Source organism: Diadema setosum, chromosome 2, assembly GCF_964275005.1.
Source record: "Diadema setosum chromosome 2, eeDiaSeto1, whole genome shotgun sequence".
Lineage (NCBI taxonomy): Eukaryota > Metazoa > Echinodermata > Echinoidea > Diadematoida > Diadematidae > Diadema > Diadema setosum.
Window position 1 is genome coordinate 15,685,302 of NC_092686.1, and position 23,378 is coordinate 15,708,679.

The 23,378-nt window shown below is 40.0% G+C and overlaps 1 protein-coding gene across 1 annotated transcript in view; it reads right to left on the reverse strand.

Moving 5' to 3' along the window:
• Positions 1-8,224: 8,224 nt before the first annotated feature.
• Positions 8,225-23,378, reverse strand: part of LOC140240193 (GATA-binding factor 2-like) — a 73,716-nt gene continuing 58,562 nt past the window's right edge. Inside the window, exon 6 of the mRNA XM_072319993.1 lies at positions 8,225-8,669. Within this exon, the coding sequence (XP_072176094.1) occupies positions 8,292-8,669 (378 nt within the window). The 3' untranslated portion in view covers positions 8,225-8,291. The remainder of the gene's footprint in view (positions 8,670-23,378) is intronic.

Genomic DNA, 23,378 nt, shown 5'->3' on the forward strand with positions numbered 1-23,378 from the left:
GAGTAAGGTAAAAGCCGAACATTTTATTTCAAACTGAGATTAGGATGTTTGGATGTGTGTTCCGGTAATGTCAGAAGAGGCAACATTACTTCGGTAGTGACATTATTGAAATGGAGCAAATTGTTGTGAGTTTACATCTGAGAAAATTATTCCAAACCTTAGTTGGTTTCAGGCCCGTAGCCAGGATTTTTCAAGGGGGGTGCGATCACTAAAAAAAACGGACCTTCGGTACCAATACCAATGATGACACACACACACACACACACACACACACAATTATATATATATATATATATATATATATATATATATATATATATATATATATATATATATTCTTTGGACGACCGAACTACAAAAGTTGTATAAGAATTTGCGCGCGAAGCGCGCCGCAAATTGTGAATTTTGACTGTTTTAATGACGTTTTAAAGTCTCGAGGAAATTTGTATTTTTGTCTGTTGCATGCAATCGCGTTACGGTATTTCATCTAGGAAATAGTAAAAACTCATTTTGCCAGGAAGTTGCAAAGTTTAATTGTGTTCGAGACTCTGCGCGCGTAGCGCGCCGCAAAATTGAGAATAGTGATTTTCCTGGCGTTGTTTTAACTTTTATTTTTTCTATTGTATACCCGCGTTAGCAGGCCTGAAGCCAGGATTTTTAAAGGAAGGGGGAATTGCGTTAATTAACAAAACGGTCCTTTGATACTGTCCCGGGGGGGGGGGGGGTAGCGACAATTAAAAGGTGGACACCATGCTCATACATGGACTTTCAAAATGGCCCCTAAACGAGTAATGATCATATGATTTTTTCGGGCCTTAAAAACAAGTATTCCTTAAAATGTTTCCTGCACCCTAAAGAAGTACTTCATCATGATTGAACAATATACCATTTTCCCAAATTTCGGCCTTTTTGATACCCTTTGATTATATACGCTCGTACATCACACTTTCCATCTATACTACCTGAGATATTTATGAAAATATATCAATAAAGAATGTAAATTAAATAACGATGCGTCACAATGCAGTCTAACGCTCTCACAATGCTATCATACATAGGGTTTTTCACTGACTGTTTTTACTCCGGAGCTCTTGCAATATTCAGGCTTTTCCTACTATATCTTTGTGAGACGTAGATATAAAATGTCTCAGGTTTTCGATTATAGTAATTTCGAGGAAATATCTTTAATTTTTACCATATATGTAAACTTGAGGCTATTAGATTTTCATCCACTTACCTCTGTTCCTGTGAAAAAATGCAAGTGTCAACCTCAATGTCATCCACGAATCGCACGTACTCGGGCGGCCAGTGGAAAAAAAAAAAAAAAAACCACCGGTCACACGCGCCAAGGGCCATGGCATGCAGTGCCAATATAATAATAGCTCGCACAAATTGATACATAACATTTGTGTTTGTGTGCATGGGGACGATCCGATGGTTCATACAACAAAAGGGTTTCGTACAATTATTTTTAACATTGTTAAACGTACTCTTCCACATTTACGTAGCATATAATGTGTCTTTATATTTATTTGGATTGTTATCTTGAGAATTGCTAAAAACCGTTATAATGAAAAAGTGGACCTTTCAGAATTTGGGGGGTGCGTACGCACCCGACGCACCCCCCCCCCCCCCCTGGCTACGGGCCTGGGTTTCACGAACATCTTTTCCTGTTATTCTAAGCACAAAGAAGTCGCCCAGTCTCCCAATTTGAAGCATCTTCTTTTGGTTTCAGAAGGTACAAATTATATGTCAGTCTGATAGTAACAGTTTGATAGTAAATGTAAGTTTGTGATTTTTTCCAAAGAGATAATTCGATATGTAAATACATTTGTACGAAAATGCAATGATGATAGCGTGATTATTGCCCTTGAAGCTGTAGTTAGAAAGCCCACGCACGGAATCACCTTTTCCTTACCCCTGTACCCACACCCCACTCAGAAAGAAAAAGAAAATCAAGAAATAAAAAGGAATAACCTGCACAATATCTCATCACACGATTCCAGCTGCTTGACGTAACATTGCTTGTGGTTGATATAAGAACACACTGCCCTCTGGTTTAACTGCGTAGAACAAACATATTTGTTGCAAACCAGAGAATCGACTGGGGTTTGAAAGCCAAGCCATTTTAGCCATTTTGTTCCCTGGGCAACCAGTCCTCTTATCACATTGAGTGATTTGAGATGTTATTTGCACATATTTAACAACGGACGCTATACGAAAAGACTATATAGATGTTATTAATATGATACATTGTAATAACTGTCTGACCATGTAAATGTATATAAAGTTATGTTACAAAAGATGATTTTTATTACATGTAGTAGCCAAATATACTTAATAATGTAGTGTTAAAAGTATTTTGTAAGACCAATGGGTTTTTTTTTCCTCATTATCAAAGCAGTTGAAATAATGTTGTAAATAATGTCGTAATTCACTGTGTTGACTTCGAAAGAATATATATATATATATATATGTATATATATATAATTATATATATATATATATATATATATATATATATATATATATATATATATTTCTCTCTTTTTTTCGTGGCATATAACAGTATGTTCCTATTTGTCATTGTGTTAAAGGGAAGATAAACCCAAGAGCAATGTGGATTGAGTGAAAGCAGCAACATTAGTAGAACACATCAGTGAAAGTTTGAAGAAAATCGGACAATCGATGCAAAAGTTATGAATTTTTAAAGTTTTAGTGTTGGAACCGCTGGACGAGGAGACTACTAGAGGTTATGACGTATGAGTGGACAACAATACCAAGAAAATATAAAGAAAATTCTACAAAATCCATTTTTCATGAAAATTACAAATTCCATCAACTTGATAGTGACATATGTTAGGGGTAGCAATTATTCCCCCTGCTTTCTGAAAGAGGTTGGTCCATTGCTCTTTCATAATTCTAGAAAAGTGAATTTTTGTTGAATTTCCTTTATATTTTCTTTGTATTGCTGTCCACTCATACGTCATATCCTGTAGTAGTCTCCTCATCCAGCGGTTTCAACACCAAAACTTTAAAAATTCATAACTTTTGCATCGATTGTCCGATTTTCCTCAAACTTTCACTGATGTGTTCTACTAATGTTGCTGCTTTCACTCAATCCACATTGCTTTTGGGGTTTACCTTCCCTTTAAGACATGTATAACAGGAAGATGATATCGTAGTTCTTTTCATGTGAACAATTGCCATCACCACCACCAACAGCAATATCACCATTATCATCATCATCATCTTCTTCTTCTTCTGCATCGCTACTTGTAGCTTTCACAATAACTGCTCACAACTAAACTGATAAATGGCAGGTTTAAAGAGGAATTCCAGACAGTTATAAGTTAGTCTGAGCAGGGAGTAGGATCTTACGAGTATAGCAGTGAAAGTTTGATCAAAATTGGACAAAGATTAGGGAAGTTATGAAATTGTGACGTTTCTCTATTTCTGCAGAACTAATCTCGTACAGCTGATATGAATATGCAAATGAGTGAGATGATGTTATCACCTCACAAATTTTGCATTGATCGTTTGCCCCCCCAAAATGACGAAAATTCAATTTTCTGTTTTTAAAGTGTAACACATAAGTTAAACAACGTTAAATAACGTTAAATAACTTCATAATAATAATCAGTTAGATATATCAGGATTTGAGACTGGGGTGTAATTGCATGTGATGAAAAACTGGAAATTTAAAAAAAATATGTAGGCCTACAAACTATACGGGATTATTGTGAGGGAGGACATCATCACTTCACTATTTGAATATTCATATTGACTGTTCAAAATTGTTTCCTGAAAAAGTAGGAAAACTTCAAAATGTCATAACTTGTTCATTTTTCATCCAATCTTGATCAATTTTTCATTGTTGTGAAAGAAAATTTTACTCCTTCTTTTTCGACTATATTCATACGCACTGGAATTCCCCTTCACAAGGTGACAGGAAAACGAAAAACTCAGCAGGCTGACTGGGGGCGTCTCTGCCTTCGTACACAATTGATATTCTTCCTTTATATTCAAATTTAGTTAAGAGATGTGTTTAACACTATTGGGAAATTCTTAATGCCTTTCCTGGTCGACGTTATCATGCGACCCAAGAAAATGAAGGTTTTAGTACATTCCGGAGGGTTATCTAGGTCATGTCAGGCTGGACAATGGTAGTTTAGCCTAGGCTCATCAGTGTTCAGTAACCGTTGATCTTGACTTTGATCATTTCAAGCAAAGCAAGCAAACCCTGATCATTTATTTTGTCCAATTATCCTTGTTAACATTTATTTCGAAATAAATACAGAAAGGTATCTGCAAACAAACAAACAAACAAATAAATAATTATCTACTTTACACGTCTATCCTCACAAAATAATGATATTTCATTTGGACTATTTAGCAAAAGTCATGGCTAGAAAATAATACTGCCAATAAAAGAACGGTGAACTATGACCTTGACGTTTGATCTTAATCCCCTAGAAATTCAAGAAAACAACCCATCACACACACACACACACACACACGCGCACACACACACACACACACACACACACGCACACACACACACCCACACACACATTCATACCTTTACACACATAAACACGCACATTAAGCATCATTGAAAACACAGCACGTTGTACTCTGTACGTTTAAGACACCAGTTTCAAAATAATACACGTGATTGCTGTACATGGTTTAACTTGGAATAAATTTAATTGCTCATTAAATATACGCATTCATTTTTACATTACATCGTATGTAATGCGAAAGGAAACCATATTCGACAACACAGACATTGTATTATTCACTATTTGTACACATCAACTTTCCACGATACAAAACCATATCATTATACTCTTCGGGAATACATTTCTAAACCTTTAAAACATGATTCCGCTAATGATATTGCCATGTTTCCGGGTCGTTCCATGTGGCTATGGGAAAAGTCGTTTGAAAATGATTGAGAAGTTAAGGAAAAAGACAGAAATAACCTCGGATAAAATGGAGATCCTTTCAAAGACAAAGCAAAAAACCAACAACAACTGAGACACACCAGCAGTCTCGATGTGACTTCCATTCAGGAATATTTTAGTGCTATACGATCTTGTCCACAGTCCCACTTCACACTGAGTTTATGATTCGATGTACGAAACGCTCTGAGCCGTTCCGTGTTCTACTCCAGAGATACCATCGATTATGAATGGAGAACTGGCTATCGATCTAGATCTTTCATGTTCGTCACGCTATATCATGTGCACATTGAGAACACGATCAAGACTAACACTAGAATATCGATGGTTCCGCTTTTGAGTGTCGACAAGTGAACGGATTAGAAACAAAAAACAACAAGTCCATCTCTATCTTTTGAAAAAATAATCTTCTAACCAAGCTATAGTTTCCGTGTGCAAATACTGACATACACATTCAATCCTGGCTTGCGGGTTATCAATATTTACAATAGTTTACTTTATATCAATAAATATATCTCAGCATTGAAAAAAAAATCTTCAATATCTTGCGTCCAATATGAAGAGGAGGTATAAATATTGATTATCATTACATAATGACTAACAAAAAAAAAAATGCTAGTGAAATATTCTGACAAGCAATGTCTTCAGTTTCAAGCCACAGCATTCCTATGATGCTCATATTTTTCTATCTTCCACCAATATCCTGAGAGTATTTTTGGCCATAATTTTTTGGGAAAAAATGTAACAGCTTAACCCTAAAAAGTGGGGGGGGGGGCCTAAAAGGCCCCCCCCCCCTCGACATTTCGCGCGATTACTCTGCAACCAGCAATGCTCTCGCCGCGATGCTCTATGACTTTTTTCTTTCGAGTTTCCCGCACATTTTGACACCAAATTTGTGACGCCCGGGGGTACGGTTCTGAAGTTACATAACTTTTTGTACATGCACGTGAGGTCGAAAATGGCTCAAAAATGTGATTTTGTGTACAAAGTCAATGCAAATTGAGTTTTTTTCACATGGCTCATATAAATATGCTAATTTTTACTCTCAATGGCTAAAATTAATTTGTTTTAGGAGTATTATGCTTCAAAAAGTGTCTGCCACAAATTTTGTTAAAAAAAACAACAAAAACAAAAGGTCGAAAAAACAGAGAAATACATAAGAAATTCATAAAACAATAAAATAGATAAGAAATTAATTTTGATACCGAATTTTTTTTCAAGTACATTTGCTAAGAATGCCACTAAGAATAATTAGACCAAAAATGAGCACTTTTGGAGCTTTATTTACTGATTTAGATCAAAGAGTCTGATTTCTCGCATAAATTAGCATAATTAATCAAAATAAAATAAAAGAAGACTATTTTGTAAAATATGAATATACGATCTTGTAGATTACATCGCACACTACCATTGTGCAAATTTTCGCGGCGATCGCGCGATCGCCCCCCCCCCCCCCCAGTCTTTCGAGCTACCAAAATAGCCCAGTCTTTTTAGGGTTAAAGCAGGATTAGATATCCAAGTGGAATTTCAGACGGCATAGTTCAGTCGTTTCACTACTATGTAAATCATATTTCTTTTTGAAGTTAAAAACAGTGTAGACATTGGCACAGAATAAAATTATGATCCAACGAGGATCCATGTATAGTTTTCATGACGAAAATCATTCCAAGAGAATTTTTAAGCAGCCCAAAATGCCATTAAGTGGTCAATTCTTGCCTTCTTTTGTCGGACCACTTATTGGTGTTCGAGAGCACCATTAGTGATTTGATATTATCAAAGTGTATTCACAGAGCAAGAATGAAAACCAAAATCTCGTTCTTCAAGATGCAGTGGCGGATCCAGAGGGGGCGCAACCGGCGCACGCCCCCCTTTATTTGTCGTTAAAACCAAAAGAAATAAAAAGAAAAAAAAATGAAATGACATCCGGAAGTGGCACCAGAAATATTAATTGCGCCCCCCCCCCCCCTTTACAGAATTCCTGGATCCGCCCCTGTGATGTATGTATGATGTACAATTATGTATTATTTTACATAAATGACAGGGCGAATGAAGTGAATGAAGGGGTTTTGCCATTTTTTTTTCTTTTTGTGGGCGTGTTTCATGAAAACTCATTCAACACGTGTTATATCAAGGAGGTACTAGGCGAGCTCGCCTAGTAGGCCTACCTCCTTGGTTATATTAATATCATCCTTCCATTTCAGTGGAGCACCTCACATTGATTGAGGGAGAGAAGTGGGGTGACTATGTTACTGCATTAAGTACATACAAAAATAAAAAACGTGCATATTGAACAGCCGAGTAACAACATTATGACATGAAAACTCTGCTGATCTCTCACTGTGTGAAAGCTAGAAAATCTGGCACATGTCATCCAAAACGACAAAAACAGGCGTCTCGCTGAGATCCTCCATCAAAGACTTTTTCTTTTCCATATTCGAAACAAATAAACTCTAACTGTAATTCATTTGGCACCTCTTCTGAGTTTCTAATAGGAATGGATGAATCAAAGCGTACTCTGAGCAAACCTTGCACATATAAGTGCGTGTGTTAGTCTATTGTTACCTATGTGCACTCTTTCGTTGTAGGCCTAGATGGTCAAGAAATCGATCGTATTTGACCAACGAAAATATCTTCATACAGTACATGCTCAACGATGCGTTTTAAACTATAAGATTCAGAATACAACGGCAGTGACGGCTGGCTGATTAAGGATCATTGTTTAACTTTGAGCTTCCTCGCAAAGAACCGTACATTGAAACAAAACCGAATTCAACTCAGAAAGCATCATTATCCTTATCAGTTATACTGGCGACGGAAATATCTGCGTCTCCTCATAAGACAACATATCCTCACATGCTTTACAACCGAAGACATATCTCTGGACTTTGGCAAGCAAAGAGAGCACGGGATCAATTATCCAATACCGATTCCAGAATGAATACATTCAATCACTTAACGCTACAGCTACAAATACTCATTTCACACATTCTGTACAGTCTATCTACACAAAGCGGCGATTTTCACGACGGCGGTTCCCCTCTGTTTTCTGATGTCGATGATGTTGATGATGGTGATGGTGAGGATGATTATGGTGGCAACAATATCACGCGAAGTCTTGCCTTCGTCGCATTCTTTTCACATTGTGATCCATCACCGGGTGGGATGTGCCGCTTATGTTTGTTCATCTATACTCATTGTCAGTATAAATAGGAATGAGAAGGCATGGTCGAGCCTTCGTCCACAATGCCACAGGCAAAGTTTGACAGAAATGTCTTCTCGAAGTCCAGGTTAGCAGCGCCCTCAACGTTTGATCTACAATGACATTCACGCCAGGGCCCCTACCATATTTGTCGCAGGAGAGGATAGCGATAAACTGCAGGGCACGGGCACGTGCGTCGGCGTGCCCGGATAGAGCGGATTGCAGATACTGGAGGTCGGGTAGGGGACTGTTGGCGCGTGCGTGGCGTACGCAGACGTGGCTGTCATTCCATAGTCCATGGCCGCGCCGCTGTGGTGGTGTGGGTAGTGCGAGGCGCCGAACGCCTGATCACTGAACGTAGCGAATTTATGCATGTCCTCGGGGGAGAGCGCCCGCAGTCCGTCCACCCCGATCAGCTTTCCTTTGTTCTTCTTCGACTTGGATGATAACTTCCGGTTTCGGGTCTGGATTCCCTCCTTCTTCATGGTGAGTGGGCGATTGACCTGCAGAGGGAAAAGGTCAAACAGACTCTTCCTGTTATTGTCACATGTCACGAAACACGCTCTCTTCAAACATAAACAGTTATCACTTGCCCCCCAGATCTCGTTATTTTCGCCCTGTGCTAAAAAAGTGAAATTTACATCATCTGATTTGACGTTATCTCTCGCGCACACCAACCAGACATGTATACACAGTTCAGTTTTCAGTTTCAGTTTTCCCTTTGAACCATCATTCAAGCACACACAGCAGACGTCAATGTGACAGACAGCTATTACCTTATTGAACACTCATGCATCATCAAATCCTTGCTGAATACTAAACAAAACAGACTGCGTCACGTTCTCCCGATCACTCGTCAAATGTTGTGCTGCCCATATTAAAAGGAAAGATCACAATATATTTGCATCTTTAAGTTCACTACCTCTGTGGTTCAGTTGTTCGCACTGACCTCTCAAGAGATTTCGCTTTTCAATTAAGACCAAGAGATTACAGGGAGATGCCCAGATTTATGCGTACAGAATGTGTGAAAGAACGTTCACAAAAGATCACAGTATGGTAATTTAAACAGACGAATATGCTCCATGTGAATGATCAACACGTGGTCATGGTGGGGTACAACTTTCTTGTTGTGGGCGTTGCCGATCTGAAAAGGGTACCATCATGTATCCTTTGCCGATCCCTAAATGTCCCTATTTTCCCTGACTCAATTGAAGGAGTCCTCGACTTTTTTTGATGCCTTATATCCAAAGTAGCAAAGATTGGAATCTCGCTCGCATGTGTGAACTGACTACGCAACACTCGTGGGTATAACAATCAAATTTGTTCTTATTAAACAGACTATAGGCCGGCATATTCTGCAATAATTGTACCTAGCGTTAAATTCGCAAACAGCAAGGCAGTTGTTTCTCTAAGTTCAACGTTTAGTATACGTTAGGTGTATTGTAACATTCTGCAATGCATTCATCGTTTACTGACTGAAAAAGGACTACTGCGAAAAACAAATTCAACCTGAAATCAGGTGACGACAATCTCGTTCCCGAGTTCACCCCTCTGCGATCGTGACCCATTTCCTGATTATAGGCCTACCTATTATGCTCATGCTAGATGACTCTCCTACGGCATGACTATTCTGCTATAAAGCTTTTATTGCACAACATGCGTACTTCGAGGTATTAAACTTTGCGACCAAAATTGTTTGGCGTTTCAAACGGGGAAAAAATGAAATGAAAGTCCTTCTCCCTTCGTTTTCAAAGACGGGTGATCAGAAGAAATTGTGCACACCCTCGGGGAGATTTTTCCCCCCAACACCAAATATGGTCATCACGGCTCGCGAGCAAGGTGGTTGTTGAAATGTTGAAACAGCCAGTCAGGAATAGCTGTACACACAGGTCCTTGCCGGCGGGACCTCATAATCATAAATCATATGTCGCTTTCTCTCTCCCTCTCTCTCAGCCCGGCTTCGACGAGATACGAAGAGCAGCCGCAGAGAGCTTCATCCCAACGACCCGAGGTCGTGACCCATAATCGCAAAGCGAAACTATCGAGCCGTTTCGCCATATTAACTCTCGTTTTCAGCCCCTCCCCCCCCCCACCACCACCAAAAACGAGAGAAAAATAATGTGTAGAATAAGAGAATATCGTGTTGTTTCATGATTCTGAGCTGCGATGTTGACACAGACGGCATCCCCAAAGCATAAATAAATATGGACTGCATGTGGCCCGATTGAACCATTTCTGTTTTCTGTGCGCTTTCATATGTCTTCAGTTTGTTTGCTTTCATTATCGCATATATGTTCAGGCGATATACCCGTTATACAGTAAATGCGATGAAATAATGAAATACACTGTACTAACAGTACTATAATGTCGCATATGCCCTGAGTACTGGATCTGTCATATTACGTTACAAACAGTTGCTTACGAGACGTGGTTCGAAGTGAATGGTAACGACTGACTCCAAGGTTCTTTGAAATAAATCTTCGATCCATCATTACATCAAATTTAAAACAGAACTAGATATAATCAAAGTTTCATAAAGAATCTGCGACATTCTTTCTCTTTGCGCTTCCGCAAGTATTGATTTTAATCCCCATACACCAGTCCCCACCCCTGCCCGGCTTACCCCTGCCTGCCCCCCTTTTCCCTCCTCCCCCTTATCCCTGGAAGTGAAACTGGGGCGTGGAAGATTGTTTCACCTGAAGCCCCCATTAATTTTATTCCAAATTGTGTCGCGCGCCACGTGCTCTGCCTGCGCGTGTTGTCTGACCTTCTGACACCGCGCCTCTCCACAAACCGCGAGAAGAGTAGGGGGAGAGAAAAAAAAAACAGCCTCACACTTCCGCCTTCTTACACGCTGGTACACTCACTGTGCTGTGGAATAGCGAAACGACAAAACTTGGAATCCGATGTTAACCTGGCTAAATCTGTCCCCTAATGCCCGACTTCCGCGAACCAGCAATCTTGTTCGACTCCTGACAAAACTTGGCGATAATGAGCTTAAATAACTGCTACACAGAGAAACCACACAAACAGTTTGAGATGAAAGAAAAAAAAAGTAAGAGGGAAATAATACGGCGCTACTAGCCCACGAGCAATGTCGAAATGTCATATAATAGCTCACAGGAAGTATGCTACCTAATAGTGTACGAATTAGCACTCTGGAGCACATACTGTATTACTACATATTATAAGGTACCTACAACTGAATACAGTGTCACTTATTACAGTGAAAACACAGTAAACCTGAACAAAGGCATGCGTTTCCTTTGCCATTTTACGTAAACGGTCACTAGACACGTTTCCTGATTTTTTAATTCATTTACGAATAAGAAATGGTATATTTGGAGCTAGGTGATGAGCGTGAAGTTGCGGTACGCTCAATGAAAAATTTTTAAAAAGGGATAGAAAGAAGCACTTTCTCTCACTTTCTTCCGCTGTCATGTGATCAGTACGCCTGGTTGTATTCCAAAATGCAATGCCTGTGACGTCAAAGTAGGGGCATAACCACGTTTGAGGCGTGCACTAGATTATGTGAAACATTCATGTCATGTTATCTCGGCTGATCGAGTACCCATGATACCGCTGAACCGAGATGGTTTTATTCCACGGCCTCTGAGGACATTTTGTTGCACTGTGTGCATGAAATCAGCATAACCCTGGCTGACAACTGCTGTGGTACTCACCTCAATTTTCTATATTTCTCTACCCCCCCCCCCCCGCTCTCTCTTGTTCTCTTTACTTGTCTCAGTATGCTTACAAATGCTGACTAGGTTAAGGTACAAACAAACAAACAAAGGAGGCCGTTTGGCACGGTTAGATTTTCGGCGCTTCCTGCAAAGGGAAGAGAATGGGATACATGGTCGTAAATGTAGCCTGTTAAAGCTACCTTTAAAGCCCTGAACTTACACTCGTCCAGATATCCTGGTAACTTCTATCTTTTCATCTCTCTCTCTCTCTTTCTCTTTCTTTTTTCTTGTCTCTCCCTCTCTTCCTTTCTCTCTGTGTCCTCTTACGATCTTAAACTGTGAGTCGTCTGTGAATACCCTACATAATTATGTTATTGGAAGTAGGCCTACATTGAGGTCGTGCAAAGGTTATTTAAGTTGACATAAGAATGGGATGATATATTACGACTGTATAATCGTACATTTTTGAAGATTGTGACTGCAATGGCACGTGGAGTTCTTTAAAAAAAAAATCAAACTTCAAACTGGAAGTGGATTCCATGTTCAAAATGACCTTGAAGAAATCGGTCAAACTCAAGCAATTAGAATGGAGAAATTTGATCAAAATGCGGACATGAAATCTATATTATTACTATTTTACGTTCAAATTTAACGATATATATGATTATACCACCATGCTTGCGTCATTGACCCTTAATTGTGATAACAGGTATAGCTTGAACGAGGAGCGGAATATCAATATTCTTTTCACAGGTTATGCCCAAATTAAACGTTGAAGAGTGTCCAACAACACTGGCAAATATCGACAATCCTGACTTCATTGCGAGCTGAATTTCATTCTGACACAATAATAATAAGTAAATAAGTAAATAAGTAAATAAGTAATTTATAGGTTTTATGAGTGGTTCACAATACAAGCTTTGCTTTTTAGTGGACCTCTCTATTCTTTCTTCTATTTTTTTTCAACTGAAGCATGACTTTGTATTATATTTTTTTTTTTTGCCAGTATGCGCTCCTATGTTTATTATGTTTATTGATTCCATTTATTAATTAAGACAAATGTTCTTTGTTTATGATGTAAAACCTGATTTATCTTGTGTTATGTTTTTGCTGAAAAAGAAAAAAGAAGAAGAATGAAAATAAATGAATTGAATTGAATTGAATAATGATTATGATGATTTTCATTATAATCATAATCGTTATTCTATATCATAATATTTTACGTCATAAGTATAATCATTAGTATTGATATAATCATATGTATTTGTATTGGCATCAATATCATAAGTACTAATGTTTATCATTACACGTATTGTCGTTGGAAGGGAGATGGGCATAGTGAGTAAAAGGGACCAGGGTAATTAGGGGCATCGGCATACTTGAGTCGACTGGTGGTGGAGGAAGACGTGGCTGAGAAATCGAAAGTGAGAGTTTTGCGATATTTCGTCTACTTCATTTGCGCCTCTCCAAGCACCAGACAGGATACATCATGGGTGGGGGGGGGGGGGGGGGGGGGGGGCTCTGTTACACTATCATTCTTTCGTTTACGAGAGACAACTCAGAAGAATAATCAATAATCAAAACGATAAATTACTCTTGGATGCTGTAATGACTACACACAATAGCGACTGACTCGACTTGACGATTTTTGAAAAATTTGAACAGATTTTATGATGAAACAAACCGTGTCTTTATATATAAATGTATGTATATTAGTATTAGGTATCATTCTGACCGCATTTTTCTACCTCATGATGATAATTATAGACGCATGATGGTAACTGTGATATGTGTGAACTCCTGGCACAACCTTCATCGTAACAATAACAAAGGCGACCCCCTCACCCCCCCCCCCCCCTCCCCCATTTCGAGTCTCTATTTTCTCTGTACATAGTACGATACATTACTCTTCTGAATAATGAGGAGAGCGGAGAAAAGACTTGCATTCGAAGAAAAAAGGGAGAACTGGGCCACATTTTATATGAACATGAGGGGATCGGCAGTGACTGGCGTCTTGGTTGCCTGACCAAGACGCCGATTTGGGTGTATGTCTGTAGGACGTACTGATGTACAACCAGCATTCAACGACATTCAAATACACATATTTCTTGCTATTTAAGTGTCTGATTTCGCTACAATTAACTATTATTTTTTGACTTTCTTTTACACTACTTTATCAATATGACTTTGATTTTGTAATGCATACACATTTATCTCTAACTTTACCATCTCAAATCCCCCTAGAGAGAGAGTGGGGGGGGGGGGGGGACAAATCTCATGCACGACTGAAGTCATGTTTCGAGGACATAATCAATGAGTTTCACAACTTGAATTCGTGCTCGTCTTCTGTTTTCCTCTTACCGCTGCAATATGATCTTTTCCCACTCCTATTCTCCTTCATCTCTCTTACTCTTTTTTTTTTCTCCATCGTTTTTACTCCCTCCCTTCTCTCCCTTTCTTCCTTCCTTTCCCATATTATTTGCCTGTATGCTACTCTATCCCTCCAGCGTGCAGTACATGATTCTACGTCATTTCTTTTGGTGACGTGAACCGCCCGGTTTGATAAGCTTCGACTTATCGGCGTCCGATCTAACTTAACTTTCAGTTAGCTCACAGGTAGCAGGAACATCAACAAGGCCCAAGAACCCTGGGCTATAAGGAGGGACTTCTATCAAGCAAAAATATGACGAAGGGACCGGTGTTCTGGCACGCGCGATTTTCCCTGATACGATCTACGCTGATCTAATTTTAGAGCCTCATCCCCTCCATGAAGAAGTAAGATTCTGTACATCGTAAAGCATTTTACGTGCCTTCTCTTTTTCTTCTTTCGTTCTTTGTTCCTAACTCGAGCTTTGACTGATATATCAAGCTGGGCCGCACGAGGCTTGCGAAATAGCGTCTCTCAAATAACAAAATTAACTTAGTGGGGGAGCTTTGCTTTGTTTAGCTTTGTTTTCTGTTTCGTGATAATTTAGTCCGAAAACTGAAGATCGTTACGAATTTCCATCGAGTCCCCCATGGGACTAGCGCCCGCTCAGTTTAGCTTATCCTTCTCCAGGAACCCGGCTTCCCATAACGGAAGTCGATAACTTGACTAGAGGATGTTTGATGTGGGGAGATAAGAGATCGGTAGGAAAACCCCTCGGTCGTTGTGCGCCACTGGGGGCAGCCCACCGCGTGCGCGCTGACGTCATCGGAGTGTCGACAGGGGATTGGACCATGATGCCCACAAGACAGGTGGGGACTGTGGCAAAACTCTCCGCATTTCAGATTCGCCAGAGTCCGGTTGTCTCCCCTTTAAATTAAAACAGCGTGTAGCAGCAGCGTGTTTTCAGTAGCCGTGTCACTGTCTCAGACGATACTAGAACTTTGAGTTGAAGAGGAAGGAAAATGCACGCTTGGCTGCTTTGAGAGAAAAAGTACCCATCATTCGAGTAATTCAAGAGATTTTTATCTTCGTCAAATACTTCCTCGGTAATTGCAGCTCACCTCACCGCGGGGAAATCCCAAACACCTCAACGGACCCGTGTAACACGGTGATGAAAGAAGCAAGTTTCCACTCACCCGAAATCATCAACACTTTACACTCTGACATTATCCTTAATTAAAGTGCAAGTGCTCTGACAAAATGAAAGCGAAACGGAACGCCAGAAATAATTTATACGGAGAACTCAGTGAACCATAGCAAGATTTGAACTTCCTGGCTACTTCATCCGGTACAATGGTGTATAATACATGCAATGTGGTACATCCAGCTTGCTTCATTTTCACATGCTATTCTTCAATAAAGACCTGTGAGAAACTTATTCGGTTTCGGACAATTTCCCCTTGTCAATTAACATCCTTCAAGCTTTTAAAAGTTTATCGCTCCGTAATGAAGCAGGTGAACATTCAATTTTATTAAAATGTATGTCTACATTATAGTTTGATTTGTTTATATATATATATACCTCAGAAATATGCAAGTATGGTTTGACATTGGCCCGAATTCACAAAGGTGGTACAATAGCAATGAAACCATGGTTTAAACAATGGACAAAGACAGTAGTTTTGTATGGGGCGCCAAGAGTCGCATGGCCTATTTCGTTACGAAATCAGTCATTTCGTCGACGAAATGATGCGACACTTGGCGCCCCATACAAAACTACGGTCTTTGTTCATGGTTTAACATGGTTTCAATAATGTACCACCTTCGTGAATTCGGGCCATTGTGCTTGGATCTATTTGACGTGGCCACTACGGAGTAAACTAACCCGCTCGGAAGGACTAGTGTTGCCAAAGAATTTGAACCAGGGACCTCACGATCAAGGTGCCTTGGTCCTAACGAGCAAAAATATTACAATGTTTCTTCCTGCGGCCACTATTTGTTTTAAATCAAAATACAGCACTACAGTTTGACAATTCCGAATGTACAAAAAGTAGGATCCTATGCAAGATTGTAAGGTTATATTTGATTTGATTTAATTTGATTTGATTTGATTTGATTTATTTCTGCTGAATATAATGTTGATATCGCAATACACTTACTATGAATGAGTGCAGCTTCCTGGGAATACCAATGGTGATAATGTTATGCTTAGGGAAATCTAAATCCGTGGTCCTGGTTTAAATATTGTGGGCACATTATTGGTGGGCAGGGAGACAGGAGAACAAATCACCACTATACACTCGAATGAAAAAAAAAACAATTTTGGTCCTTTATTGAGGTATTAAATCTCATCAACGTTATGTATCTCGCTATTTGTATCTGCGATTGTAAGAGTGTCTCTATCATAAATAGCCAAGTAAAGACCAGCTTATTCAAACTATCACCGAGAAGTTCCTTCATTTCATTTCATTTTATTTCAGCGCGGCACGCAACACGGCGTCACGAAGTAAAATTACATAATTATTAGAAGTATGCATGTACCAAAAGTATCAACGGTCAGGGACGCAATGCCTACTTTTCAGGTCGCGTTTTCCTTAGTATTATGTACATCTAATATTTTGGGGAAAGTAAAATTTCCATACAGATGTTTCACAGAGCTTCAAGTCAGAGTTGTAGCATGGAGCTGCATGGTTGCAGTCTGTAAGAAGACACCTTATTCGTGTGGGAAGCTTCGGGAATCTGAATAGGTCAAACTTAGCCTCGCTGCAAACCGGTTCTTCCGACTTTCGCTTCAGTTGTCTTCTCTGAACTATCGCAACTATGGCGTTGTTTCACGTAGTACGTTAAAGGGTGTGTGCAGTTCTGGTCGAGGTGAGGATTTAGCTTTTAACGTTTTGCGAGATATTCAGGAACCACTCTATGAGATGTCGAAGAGCATGCAATTCTAAAGGATATCAAAAGTTTATTCGATGAAAATCGGTTTTGAAATGGCCGAGATATCCAAAAACAAGGTGAAACAAAGAGATCCTAATAAAGTTGTGGCATGTCGCCTTTTATTATTAGCACTTTTATGGATATCTCAGCCATTTGAAAACCAATTTTCATCAAATAAACGTTGAATCCTTCTTAAAATTACATGCTCTTTCATATTTCGTAAGAGGCTTTTCATTATCTCACTTAGGAATGCTCAAAACATGAATCCCCACCTCAACCAGTACTGTACAGTCCCTTTAAGCTTCCCGTTGCCATAGTATGCCACGTGTGTTTTTGACTGCCATTCTGGAGGAAAGAGGTATCGGGCGAAATGGTCTACTTGCGAATGAAAGTCTGGAAAATAGCCTACTGTCACCATGAGAACACTTCCCGACGCGAAATTCGAGGAGCCAGTTTTGGGAGAGCGAGTATGGAATGATATTACAGATTAAGGGAGATTTGAAGGTTAGCTCCCACATAGAGAACACGATTTTAGTATATATCTAGCACACTCATCGACCAAACACAAAGCTGCGAACAGTTTTTACACAAACGCTGCCATGAATTTATGATCATCCAAGAGTTGATAATACACATCTCGTTTGTGTTATTGCCATTTTTTTCTCCATTTGTCAGAAACATACGAGCCACGCGCCAAAATGTTAGCAATAATCCAGGCGCTAATGGACTTATCTAATCGAACAAACAAATACATGTACATGCCTCTCCACGTTTTCCTCCCTCTCGCCGCCCCCTCCCCCCCCCCCCCCCCCCACCCACACACACAAACACACTGAGACAACACACACCGCGTTCTCTTTTGCTTCTGTCATCGGTGTTAGGAGCGAGTCGGTTAATTGAGTTGATTAAGAGTGGCGCCGTAAAGCGCGAGTCCTCGGATACACGCTGAGGGACGGACTTATCGAGTTTTAAGAACATATATACTTACACTCCACTCCCTCCCCCCCCCCCCCATCCTTTAATCTGCTACCCTTCATAGCTAGCTAGGTATTCATACGTAGCACGTTATGGCAGGTAGTGAAAGAACAGGTAGTGAAGTGGTTGTGGGCAGGATGTTGGTCTCGCTTCGACCTTTCAAAGAGGCATATACTAGCGCGAAAAAGTGAGAATCAGGGTTGCTGTCGAGTTTCCAAAATGAAGCCTTGAATAAAACTTGTGGCATGCTAGCTTAGTTTTCGTTTCATCAAAAGTTCATTTACTTGGTTAGAACTTGATGAGTTGAAAATACAGCGTGCAAATCAAATCATAAAGGACAATGAGTTGTGGGTGTTTTTTTCTTCTTTTTTTTTTGCATTACTTTTTTTTTTATGTGAGTGGTCCTGAAATGTCCGTTCTCATATTAAAAAAAAAAAAGGTTCCTGCGAAGCGTTTCCGTTTCACATTACAACTGGTAACACATTCTTAAAAACTTTTGCACTCACATACCAGCACATACGTTCTCCTTTCATCAAACGGGTGATCATGTGTTATCTTTGATTTCTAACAAATTTTAAGTTTGTACCCGTCCTTGTAAACTGCATTTGCACAGCCACGCTCAGAGATTAGTGTCTGAAATCACTTGCCAAGAAATCGGTCTAAAGAGATTCACGACTTGCTGAAATCTAGACCAGGTTGAAGGTCGAGTCTGAGTCCTTTTGGGGTTTATGGAAAGCCAGGTGAAATAAGTGGGTTAAGAGAAAAAGAAAAAAAAAAGAATACAGCAGCGCTACCTCGAGATCAGCCGTCAAGTGTACTCATCAGATCGACAAACACGGATTGCCCGGCACGGAAGCGATTGTCAGTCCGCGAATCACGTTAGCGAGTGCCCGGGATCTCCAAGTCAGCCTCGGCAGCTGAGATCCTTGTCTCGAGTCAAACTGAGAGTTTTTTGTTTGTTTGTTTGTTTGTTTGTTTGTTTGTTTGTTTGTTTGTTTTGTCTATCCTTTTGTCATTTTCTCCCTCCAGTCTACTTCTAATGCATACGATGCAACTTGAATATAACTACTTGCATACTAGACAAACCGAATTTCTTCTAGACTCGCGTATCTGATGTATTCTACGGGAACACTCGTTACAACTGCTAACTTTATATACTGTAATTTCCCTACGTATTTACTTTTAGCAGTTACGAACACTTAATGACTACGATGCCTTTATCTCCTTTTAATGCACACAACCTTCAGGTCTGACTCAGACAAAAACATATTAGACAAACACCACTCGATGAAAAATAAATAAATCAGTAGGCCTATTTGTATGTTTCGTGGGGTAAGAAAAAAAAAGAGCATTAATTGTCCCATAATGCTGACCTTAGACTATATCACGAACATGGCAAACTTGTCAATCACGGGTGATAAGATCATGAATTTCTGTCTTAATGACAAGTGTAAAAATGAGGTAAAAGCCAAAAAAGCATATCAATAAAAGCTAAGAAAACAAGAACAAAATAACCCCCAAACAAAAAACAACTCGGTTTTTATCTTCAAAATCAAAATGACATAGATTATCTGACTCTGAAACTCGACCTGAAAAAGGCAGAATCCATGGCGTATTTCGTGGAATTTTCTCCTTTTTTTAATCGTTACTATCAATACAGCTCTATTGGGAGATATTCAGACGTAAGAAATATCATAACGGGATACGTGCTTCCCAAAACATGCTTCTTAATGTTAACATTTTTTTTTTTCTCATGCGGCACACTCAGATCACATGCCGATGTGTCACTGGTTGATTAGATGGAGATATTCCAGGAATATCGCAATCTGATGTTGTTGTGGGGGGTTTTGCCTCCATTTTGAGGTATGAAATGTTCGACGTTTGAGAAAATATCTCGTGCGCATACATAATTATTCTTGTGTGGAGAAAACTAAATAAGGCCTTCTTGGCAGACACCAATCATTGTGGAACTACAATTACAGCACCTGACTCTCTTCAGTAGTCGATCAACTTAGTATACCCGTCATTAAATGTTCCAAAGTGTTATTTCAATAATATCAAATAATATCTAGCTTCTTGTAAAGCGTAAATTCCGTCGACGACTAACGCTCCTGGCGATTTAAAACTGAAATGTTATAATTATACAATTAACATTTGTACCAAACAATTTTATCATATCAAATCAAAGAGATGAGTCTTCAGTGAAGATTTAAATGTGTCGGTGTTGGAGATTTGAGACAAGACGTTAATTAAGTTTGAAACTTTGGGCCTGCATCTAAAAATGCGCGAATTCCCAACGCTTTAAGTCTGGAGACTATCTGAGTTGAAAGTCACTTGTAATAATGAAATAGTAAAGGTTGGTTTTTTTCTTGAGATCGGAGAAAAACTGAAATTTAAATTAGATGTGATGTGCAAGTAATTAGGCTCTACATCATTCATATATAGGCATACAGTTCTAGTTCTGTTTGCATGATCGAAGAGATTCGGGGAGATTGAGGAAAATCATTGCTCTACCGAATCAACCGCATTATGATTACCTGAACGCTGCGAAATTCTAGTGTCATCGGATTGATGAGAATGAGAACATTATCAAAACATTATCATCAACATTTTTTTTTCTTTTTCAGCTGCAATGTGTGACGAAACTGATACCCTATAGGTACATCACTATTTGATCACAACCACAATTATTACAGGCTACAGTCATTGCACACAATAAGTTCAACCGCATCAACATACGCATTTGATGTCTCAATGGAAAATTTTGTAATTTTGTTGAAAAAAGGAAGAAAAATAATCGATATAAATTGAGACTCATGTGAGATATTGGAACCCGGCGAATCACACAGATTATCATTGGCGAAGGAAACACGGGCGACCTTGACTAACCGAGACGAACATGCCGATTTATTTAACTTATTATTTTGTGTCTTAATCGCTGAGTTTTAATCCTAATCCGCTGATTGGTCTACGCGTCTGACTGTTCATGGGCCGATTTGGGTTTTCCCTTCTCTCTCTCTTCACCGCTGGTTCATTCGTTTTGTAAATGTTTGTCGGGGGAGCGCGCAGAGACGCACATTTTGATGGATCGTTCCATGCGGCTGATAACCTGGAAAGGGATTAAAGTCAGTCTCATTTCAAAATATCGCTGAGTGAAATTGGAGACCGTGTTGAGGTTTAGTGAAATAAGCGAGGAATAAAGTATAGACGATGGTGTGGGTGTTCTGACTTTTAGCGCTCTGGTGATGGGCAAGTGCATAAATGTGGTACTACTAAATGTGGTGCTAACCATGTGCAATGAATAATATATGGAAGAAACTGCATGGGAAACAAACTCGAGAGATTCATCACTGTAGGTTTGCATTCAAAGGGACATGAGAAAACCCATTCACAGAGATGAGACAAGATAGAGTCAGTGCAATTGGAGAGGGTGTATCGGGATGGAAATTATGAATGAAGGCCCAGAATACGCACTTACAAGCATCCTCTTTTTATTTTCTTCATGTGCAGGAGGGGGAAGGGGGAGAGGGGAGATGGCTTTGGCTGGGGGCAGATTCACCCGAACGGAAATTCTCTGAAATTCGACTAGGATATGCAGACGACAGGAACAATTGGTGCAACGCGCGAAGACGAATTGAAAACATTTGGCGCGAAACCCGCAAGGCAGTTTGGTAACGTCGAGGAGAAAATGGCGATTTCCACCGTGTGTTTTCCAATGAATAATATCATTTGAGAAAGATTATTTCAGGATACGACTGCATTATTTCTTCAGAATATTGTCCATACTAGATAGACTTCAGATGCAAATGAACACCCCCCCCCCCCCCAAAAAAAAAAGTAAGTAAAGCTAGGCCTACAGGTTAAGAGCGAAGTAGCCATTTCAGTTGGCGGTATTGGTATTTTGACAGCCAATTCCTGACTGGCAAGATAGATAAAGAGTTAACAATCCCACTAAGTGTGATGTGCGATTAGGAGCGCTTCTTTGTTGTGCATAGCATCACAGTCAGGAGAAAAAAGTTCAGGCATCAGAGGTCAGCCGCTCCTGGCGCATCTGGTGGCAACGATAAGAGCGGCTCGGAGTGAAACGGGGCGAATTCTATCACTAAGGGCGTCCCATCGGGGCCACTCAGTGGAAGATTAACGTCAAGTTTCATCCCTGGAATCTCCATCACATTGGACGAGGAGGAGAAGTCGGTGAGATGGGAGAGAAATGAGGAGCGTAGAATTTATAGATTTCTCCTTTTTTTTTCTTTTTTTTTTTGGAGGGGGGGGGGGACATTGACTCTTTTCCGTCTTTTACTGTCAAGTCCGTTGGGACATTTTGGAGCGGATTGGCGCTCATTAAGTGGAGTAGTGCCGCTCTGGCCCGCGCGCCTTGCCACGCCGTGACATCAGCAAATTCGAGCTAGCGTGGCGCTAATTTTCAGCACACGTCCTACAACAGTGGGGCCTGGTGCAGATGTCAGTTTCTATCTCGCGGTAGGAATTCACACGTGCATTTCCTAACATTGCATGACATCGGCTGAAAACTTCGCTTTGATTGCGACTCGATCTTCACAAACTTCACTAAAAACACCTGTATGATGCCTTATTGGGCGGATCCCGTAAACGCGAGTCATAAATGGAAATAACCAAAAAGAAACAGCCTAATACCCATGTATATTGTAAAATTAAGAAGCTATCGGTGTTTTTGCCCATGCCACGTGGGGTCGTTGAGATAGCAAGAAGGCCTACATTCTCCCTTTTAAACATGCTGGCAGCATAATTGTTTTAACACAACTTCTGCTTAGGAAATGTTTGTTTACCCGCTATGTGAGCCGTGGAGTAGGAGCTCCGGAAACAGATTTCATACTGGGCGCCAAAGCAAATACGTGGCTGTATTTCATTCCAAGCTAACCGGTTCGGGTGTTAATTCAGGCTCTCCACTCGCCTGTTTCCCCTCCCCCAAAACAGAGACAAAAAAGGACTCAAAATAGAAAGTAGGGCTGGCACGGGACTTGCACTTTACCAGTCTCAAGGCCATGTGCGGCTTCACATCATTTTGATACAATGCATTTACTCCCTTCCACATGCTGCAGCTGTGCTCATGTATACTGAAAAGCCATATGCCTTAGCGAGCGTATGTTCAAAACTGCATGTATATATGCATAAAGTGCCTTTATTAATACTCGCATGTGGGTATAGGCCTAAATCATAAAGTAGGCCTATGTAATTACACCTGTGCATGTATACACCGTACGAAATAACAT